Genomic DNA, 8870 nt, shown 5'->3' with positions numbered 1-8870 from the left:
GTGTGGGCCAGGTGTGCTGGACGTGTAGGACCTCCAAGCTGCTGCTGGATTTGCTGGACGGCCAAGTGGCAGCTGGACCGCTTGCTGGACGTCACCCCTTCTTTGCTGCACCCCATGGAATGATGTCCGTGTGTGCTGGAGAAAAATGAAGAATTTTGGACGCTCCTGGATTGGACGTGTGCTTCCGTGAGCTGCTGTTGTCCACGTACATCCAATTCCACTGCAGCTGGACGTCCGTATCCGCGTGGACCAGCTGCACCTCCCTTCTTCTCCAAGCACACCTACTGGACCTGGGCCGTGACCCTCTCGCTAGTGCATTGCTGGATGGGAGCTGCTGGATGCTTCCTTGTTGTGTGCACCGCTTACCGCTGGACCGTGGATGGAAACCAAACCAACTCTGGACCATGAATGTGGAGCTGCCTCATAGGCCGTGAGCTACTTCTCTATGTGCACCCCAAAAAAAATAATCCACACCTCCTCTCTCATTTCATTTTAAAACATAATTGATGTGGTATTTCTTTTCACCTCCAAATGTCCCAAATAATATCCAACAATTTCACTACAATTAATAATGCAAATAATTAGTCCAAATAATTCAAATTAATTAAAATAAGAATTTTTGGTCAAATTAAGCACAATTAGCAAAAACGGGAAAATACCGGACAATTAAGCACAATTCCCCGATTAAATTCGGTACAATAAACTAAGTGAAGTGAATAAAATATTGACTCATCAAAATAGACCACACTTAGTCTTTTGCACTCCTGGGCAAAATCAAGACGCAGATCAAGGAATAGTTCAAAGGACTTTTAGGAAGGTGACACAGACTCAGCATACAGAAAACAAGGACTCAACAAGGACAGAAACAGAGTTACACATTCCTCAAGAAATCTGGACAAAGAAAGGAAGTAGACAATATCCAACACAGAATGAATCACAGAAAGCAGATACTCATGAAATCATCCAAGCAATTCAAGACATGGCAAAATGATCAATCAGCTCAAGAGGTGAATCAAAAGTAACAAAACCTCACAGATGCACTATCAGTGTTTCTCTCAAGTGTTTAAGGTAAATCAATGTCACTCAATGCACTCACGAAAACAAACACAAATAGACTTGGCAAGCCTCTAATATCAACACTCAAAATACATGCATGTTCAAATCAAAAGGTCTTTTCATGGTTGTAATGGGGCCAAGGACAAGGGAGGATATATCTGGATAAGAAGCTACAAACCATAAGGAATAGAGAAGCAATGGGGAACAAGTGTAAACACATTCAAACACACCCACAACCTCTAATTTCATCCTCTTCTTGACTCCATTATTATTATTTTTTTTTTTCATTTTTCACTGTTTTTCTGCTTTTTTTTTTTTTTTCATCCTGTCTCTTTCTTTACTCTATTCAGCACACAATTTCAAGAGACAAGATACACCACATATTTCTAAAATCAAAACAAGAAGAGGAACCAACTAGCCAATTTATTAGAATCCCCAGGGAGACCACACTTGTTCCCAAAACACTTCCAAAGCTCCAAAATTCCCTAAGGTTAAGGTAATCATGGTTTTTCACTTAGGGGTAGTGTATGAGCTTAAAAACAAAGAAATGAGGAAAGTATAGGCTCAAAAGGGGTTATCAAAGGTTTAGAACACGGTAGGCTTATTTGGCTAGAGAGGCTCAAAAACAAAACTGCCTTTATCACTTCCAAACATGCATATCAATCAAGAATTATCAACAAGAGTCAAGCCAAGGCATATGTGCAAGCAATCAAGAGACATATCACACACAAGAAAGAACATCAAGTGGCTCAAATCTCACACAGGGTAATTTATGTCACAATCAAATCAACCTCTCAAACATCTATAATCATCTTCTCAAGCAAAGAAAAGCAAGGATTTCAAACAAGTCAGAGTATCAATGAAGTGAAAGATACATCTACAACCTAAACAAAGTCCAGAAATCAAGAGAAACATGTAAAACTGTATACAAGACCCGACAAAAACTACCTAGAAAAGAAAAAATTTTAACACGGAAAACAAAAACTAACAAAGAAAAATTAGAATCTCCCCCAATAGACCACACTTAAACTACACAGTGTCCTCAATGTGTCATAAGCATAAGATCAGAAATCATAACAGTCAACAGATCATGGACAAGTGCAATAAAAGTAGGGAAAGGGGGAGAAGAGAGAAAGAAAACTCCCCTGATCATGGTGGCAGTTGCCAATTTTGGACTTGCAGGGAGATGTCTTTTGCCTCAGGATCCAGCGATAAAATTTTTATGAGGAACTGCTTCATCAATATTGCCATATCATTCACAACAAGATTTTTCTTCTTTCTTTTCACAACAATTTGTTTCGACAATATCTCTCCTTCATTAATCATGCATTCCTTAATGTCAGCACCTGCATTTTCTTTTAACTCTGCATCCTTGTCATCAAACTCACAATTAATAGCATCGGTAATAAACTTAGAGTTCGGCTGTAATGCATAATCAATTTCAGCACAAATGGAGCAAGAACCAGATTCGCAATCACATTCAAAATTTTCAGAAAACTGTGTTAAATCAAAGTTTAGTCCTGACTCTATAAAATCATCAGATTGCACAGTTTCTCTTTCAAAATCAATATTGACGCAACTTTTACCAATGGGTTCAATGGCTGACACTGAATTAAAAATTTTAGATTGGTCAATCGAATTTGTATCAATATCAGTCATAAACCCTATAGAATCAATGTGCGTCAAATCACATGCATTTGAATGTGTAGGCAAATCAGGTAAAATTGGAATCTCAGGTTCAGAATAAACCTGTTTTCGCTCACTGAGAAGTTTCTTACCAAACTCCAAGTTATCAGCTGCATCCTCAGGGCTATCAGTGTCAGAATCCAGAACAAGCTGCTCAGGTTCTTCCTTTGCTACATCAATTGGACTTTCACCAGCCAGCTTGCGGAGCAACTTCCTCGCTTCTATTGGGGTTATATCCATCCAACATCCACCAATAGCTGCATCCACAAGTATCCTTTCATTGTCCAGGAGCCCTTCATAAAAATAGGTCAAGAGCAAATGCTCTGGAATTTGGTGGTTTGGACAAGTTGTGCAGAGCCTGTTAAACCTCTCCCAATAATCTGCCAGGCTTTCGTCTCGAAACTGCTCAATGGCAGTGATCTTCATCCTAATGCTGGTCACCTTTGCTGCTGGAAAGAACTTGTCGAAGAATTTTTGTTGTGTTTCCTGCCAACTATTAAAAGGATACTGGTATATGAACCAGTCTCTTGCTTCATCTTGAAGGGACATGGGAAACATTTTTATCAACACTGTCTCCTCGGAAACACCAGCAGGCCTCATAGATAAACACACCAAACTAAACTCCTTGAAGTGCCTGTATGGATCTTCATGTGCCAACCCAAGGAATTTGGGAAGACACTTGACTAGATCATACATCCAGTCTTGAGAATCTGTCATTTTCTCTATTGTAGTGCAAAACCTGTCTCAGACCTGGACTTCCACTTCAAACAAAGATTAAACCAAACATATAGAAACATAACATGGGGGAAAACCATTATTTACATAATTTGAAACTTCCAGAAACAACAACTAAATGCACCAAATACAAAAAATGATAAAAATCTAAAAACACAAAAATCGATAAAAGAAGTAAACCCAAACAAGACTAACTAAACATCCTAAAACACATCACACAACACAACACTAACACAACAAAAGACACTAAAACAACAAAAGACCTAAGACTGAACCGTTGGTCCCCGGCAACGGCGCCATTTTGATGAGAGGGTCTCACCTCCCACAAAAGTTGTGCATAAAAGAATGCAGTATAGTTACTAGGAAGTGACTCCTAGGTCGTCTCTCAAGGACCAATTTGTGGTTCAGTCTCAGGTAACACTAAGTGGGGGGTTTTGAAAGTTTTGTGAATGCAAATAACGAAATTAAAAATGAGAATTAAACACAACTGAATACAAGTGGAAACATTAAAGCAAATGAAAACATTGAACCGAACAGTAGAAGCATTAGTAAAAGCAAACCGAAATTAAAACAACACTTGAAAACAAGATAAACAGTGAAATGCAACATATTAAAATAAAAAAAAAAACACTTAACTAAAAATACGCCAATCCTTTTTAAATGCCACCGAATTAAAACTCAAAGAAAATTCTAAAATGAAATTAGCAATAAATAATTAAAAACCTAACATGTCCTAAAATTTAAAACATCACTTTTTCTAAAAGAAAGAAAAATGAATTCCCATAATAAAATCACTGTGCAGCTCCAAAAATAAACTGAATCGAACAATTTGAAGGCAAATGTGTTGAAATAAAATAAAAATGCAACGATAATCAAACTAAGCATTAATTCATCAAGGAAATGACACTAAAGAAATGTTAACAGTGAAAGAAACATGTCAACGGCTTTGCATTCTAATGTGTAAAATGATAAAACCAATGAAAGTGATAAAGGTTGGAAGTGTGACTCCTTTTCTCCAAAGATGTGACCATGCTACTGCCACAAAACAAAATGAAAAGGAAAACTTTGAAACACTCAATCACGTGCTCCTTGCATTCTCCGAAAAACACAAAAGCCAATGTTCCTAATTCCAATCTTAATACACTAAAATAAAATCTGCTCTCCCTTCGGTGGTGGCTACTGGAACCTCCCACGTCCAGCCCCCTCTAGGTCACCTAATTGAAGTGTGTTTTCAGCTTGCAAAGAATAAAATGTATCACTTTTCTGCTGCTACCCATATCCCTCCATGCTTTCTTTCTTTTTCCAGCTCCTCTCCCACTTACTCTCGGTGGTTCCTCCTCTCCTTTTCCAGTGTGGCGGCTGCTCTCCTTAAGTGTGCCCTGCTATTCTCCGTGTGGGCCAGGTGTGCTGGACGTGTAGGACCTCCAAGCTGCTGCTGGATTTGCTGGACGGCCAAGTGGCAGCTGGACCGCTTGCTGGACGTCACCCCTTCTTTGCTGCACCCCATGGAATGATGTCCGTGTGTGCTGGAGAAAAATGAAGAATTTTGGACGCTCCTGGATTGGACGTGTGCTTCCGTGAGCTGCTGTTGTCCACGTACATCCAATTCCACTGCAGCTGGACGTCCGTATCCGCGTGGACCAGCTGCACCTCCCTTCTTCTCCAAGCACACCTACTGGACCTGGGCCGTGACCCTCTCGCTAGTGCATTGCTGGATGGGAGCTGCTGGATGCTTCCTTGTTGTGTGCACCGCTTACCGCTGGACCGTGGATGGAAACCAAACCAACTTTGGACCATGAATGTGGAGCTGCCTCATAGGCCGTGAGCTACTTCTCTATGTGCACCCCAAAAAAAATAATCCACACCTCCTCTCTCATTTCATTTTAAAACATAATTGATGTGGTATTTCTTTTCACCTCCAAATGTCCCAAATAATATCCAACAATTTCACTACAATTAATAATGCAAATAATTAGTCCAAATAATTCAAATTAATTAAAATAAGAATTTTTGGTCAAATTAAGCACAATTAGCAAAAACGGGAAAATACCGGACAATTAAGCACAATTCCCCGATTAAATTCGGTACAATAAACTAAGTGAAGTGAATAAAATATTGACTCATCAGGCCCCATTGAGCGAAGGGCCAGGGAGAAATGATACCATGCATGTCTTCGGGAGGTGCGTGGATGTCGTGACCGTGGGCCTGACAGGAGATACACTTCTTGACGAACGTCTCACAATCTTGGTCGAGCGTGGGCCAGTAATATCCCTGACGGAGTATGCGTGCTCTGAGCGTCTGCTTACTCGAATGAAACCCGCATATGCCTGTGTGTAGCTCGCACAAGACGTAGTCAGCTTCCTCCTCTGATATGCATTTAAAGAGAGGAGTACTGTGGCCGCGACGGTATAGGTCGTCGCCTATGCACAAGAAACGTGTAATTCGTTTTGAATCAGTCAGACTAATGCTCTGTCCTTGTTCCTGTTTCACCATTCGATCCTTGATCTTCTGCCGCCAGTCTGTTGCCGGTGTCGACACATCGGTGACGAAAGCTTCCACGACTGGATGGTCGAGCGTCATCTTGATGATTGATGATAGCTGTGCTCTCTCCTTAGAGTGAGTTAACTTAGACAAGAGATCTGCTCTTGTGTTTTGCTCCCTGGGTACATGGATGATGTTAACCTCGGCGAAGTTTTGAAGTAAGGTTTGAGCTTTGTGGAAATAGCGCAATAACTGATTATCTTTAACCTGATAAGTTGATTGTTTGTTTCTGTTTGTTTTTAGTTAGGATTTGCATAAGCATTTTTAACATTGAATTGCAGGGAACCTATGAGGGACATGTAGGGAAGGCACGCAGGTCATGAAAAGAAGGAGAGGAGCACTTCACGAAAGTGCCGCTGAGCGGCAATTACCGCTGAGCGGTACTATCGCAGATGGGCTTAAGTTCCCCTTAGCGGGACCCGAGCCCATTAGGGTATTTTTATACCCCAAGCTGCGTTTTAGGGTTTATTTTCTGGCTTCTCTCTGCACAAACACTTCCCCACACATTCTCTTAGGTTTTCCACATCTTTTCACTCTTCCCTCTTTAGAAAATCTCTCTTTCACTCACTTTTTCACTAGTGTGTCATCAAAGTTTGGGGTTGGAAGAGAGCATTCTAGTTTGGAAGCATTCTCATATCATCTAGCATCTCCACCCAAGTAAGTAAAATGCATTTGGTTCATTCTAGGGTTCTTGAATTTGAATGTGATTGTCAAAACATGAATATTTAGGGGTTTTGATTTCTATGCATGATTTGATGATATATTTGATGTTTGAACCGATTAAACTGCATGATTATGAACTGGAAATATGAAAATTGCATTTGGTTGGAGTTAGGAAAGCCTTAAAACAAGATTTTCAAAAATCTGCAGAGTCACCGCTGAGCGGCATTCACCGCTGAGCGGCACTCTGCCAGATTTGATTTTTCTGGTTTGTTGCGTAGCACTGGTGGCGCTGAGGGGAAATTCTGGCCCTCAGCGGTGGTTTAGCTTCAAAAGGAGTTGTGTTCTGTGTTTTTACTAATGATAAACATCATGTTCTGTGGTTTTGGTTTGTGTTTTGAATGCAGGAATGACATCCTCTTCAGGAAAGAGATTGAAAACCATGGCAACTAAGAGGAAAGAAAAGGAACCAGAGCAACCCCACTCTAGCAGGTTCCTCTCTAGGAAACATGAGAAGCACTTTAGGGTGGTTCAGGGCAGGAGACTTCTAATGGAGAGAAAGGTTGGAATGATACCTAACTTTGCTCCTCAATTTGGAGAGCAAGTGTTAGGGAATGATTGGGGAAAGCTAGCCACTTATCCAGCACCTGCCAACATAGCTGTGGTCAAGGAATTCTACACCAATGCAAAGAAGATTGGTGATCATCCAGCTGAGAATTATTTGGGCTATGTCAGAGGCCATGCTATCAGGTTTGATCCTGATTCTATCAACAACTTCCTGGATACTGTGTGGGCTGGTGAGCAATGTCAGTTTGCTCTTAGCATGGAGGAAGGTGCTGACTTTGAGGATGTTGAGAGAGTACTGTGTATACCTGGAGGACACTTCCAAAGGAATAGATCTGGCGCAGTGGTTAACATTAGGAGGACAGATTTGACTCCTCTTGCAAAGTATTGGATGGCATTTTCTCATGCCAACATTCAGCCATGTTCACATGTGTCAGATATTACTCTCAGCAGGGCACTATTCATCTACTGTGCTATCAGAAATTTGAATGTTAATATTGGGCAGGTGATAGCTGATGAGATTAGTGTGTGTGCTAACACCTCAAACAACAAAGCACCACTAGGACATCCTTCTTTGATCACTCACCTTTGCAAGCAAGCTGGGGTGGACACTTCTGTTCCACCATTTGAGAGGCCAAGAAAAGCTATTGATGAGGCTTATTATAGACAGTACTGTGGAGGTGAGGATGCAGCTCAGCCAGTTCCACCACGCCATGCTCGTAGAGAGAGAGGGCCAGCACAGAGCCGGACATCTGCTGATGCACATGAAGCAGAACCATTCCAGATGAGAGACATGTATATGTCTCTTATAGGTGCTCAGTTGCAGTCCATTCACAGAGGGCAGGTGGCCACTGCTGAGATGATAGTGGGGATGTATGATAATCCTCCAGCCCACAGGTGGACTATGGATGAATTCCATAATGTCGTAGCTTGGCCAGAAGAACCAGTACATGGAGGAGCTGGAGCAGCTGAAGCTTCAGCCAGAGATATGGAAGAAGATGAAGCTGAGGAGGAGGATGCATTTGATGAAGATGATGATGAAGAGGAAGAGGAAGATACAGAGGACAGCTCCGACTGATGAGGAGCTGAGATAGCATTTACTGATGAATGCTATCATATGATTATGCTTTTGTGGTTTAAGTTTTCTGAACTTATTTGTTTTTGTTTTAGATTAGGGTTTGATGTACTCTATTGAACACCTGGTTTGTGTGATGGTTTGCTATTAACTGTGATTGTGTGATAAGTACTGCTTGATGATGTTTATTGATTGATTGATGTTGAGATAGATGTGCACATTAAAATGCTTATACAGGTGATTCACAAGCTTTGTGAACAAATGCATGATATCATGATTGTGATTGTGAAATTAAGCAGGATGTGTATGTCAAATGTGAATGAGCTTATATGTAAGGTTTTGAGCTCCAGAGTTATTATTGTTGAATGTTATTACTTTGGAAGCATGAATGACTTTGCCCAGGTTTTCTATGATTGAATAAATTGCTTGTTTTGCATCATGTGATCAAGGCCGTTTGTTGGAACCCTTTTTATTGGCCAAATTCATAAAGTTAGCCTACTAAAAGAGAACACGTTGTGTTCTATCCTTTGAACCCTTAGCCTTGAATATACAC

The 8870-nt window shown here is 40.9% G+C and overlaps 1 protein-coding gene across 1 annotated transcript; it reads right to left on the bottom strand.

Annotated features, from left to right (window-relative positions):
• Positions 1-2070: 2070 nt before the first annotated feature.
• Positions 2071-3678, bottom strand: LOC148200303 (uncharacterized). Its single transcript, XM_088112196.1, has one exon. The coding sequence runs from the start codon at positions 3457-3459 to the stop codon at positions 2206-2208; it is 1254 nt and encodes a 417-aa protein (XP_087968322.1). The 5' UTR covers positions 3460-3678; the 3' UTR covers positions 2071-2205.
• Between the last annotated feature and the right edge of the window lie 5192 nt (positions 3679-8870).

The sequence above is a fragment of the Vigna umbellata genome, chromosome 4, assembly GCF_029865625.1.
Source record: "Vigna umbellata cultivar VRB3 chromosome 4, Vumbellata_1.0, whole genome shotgun sequence".
Classification (NCBI taxonomy): Eukaryota; Viridiplantae; Streptophyta; class Magnoliopsida; order Fabales; family Fabaceae; genus Vigna; species Vigna umbellata.
This window is presented reverse-complemented; position numbering and strand designations above follow the sequence as displayed.

What these genes read in the sequence shown, in the direction of transcription:
- LOC148200303 (XM_088112196.1), bottom strand. Translation starts at nt 3,459, where the DNA reads ATGACAGATTCTCAAGACTGGATGTATGATCTAGTCAAGTGTCTTCCC.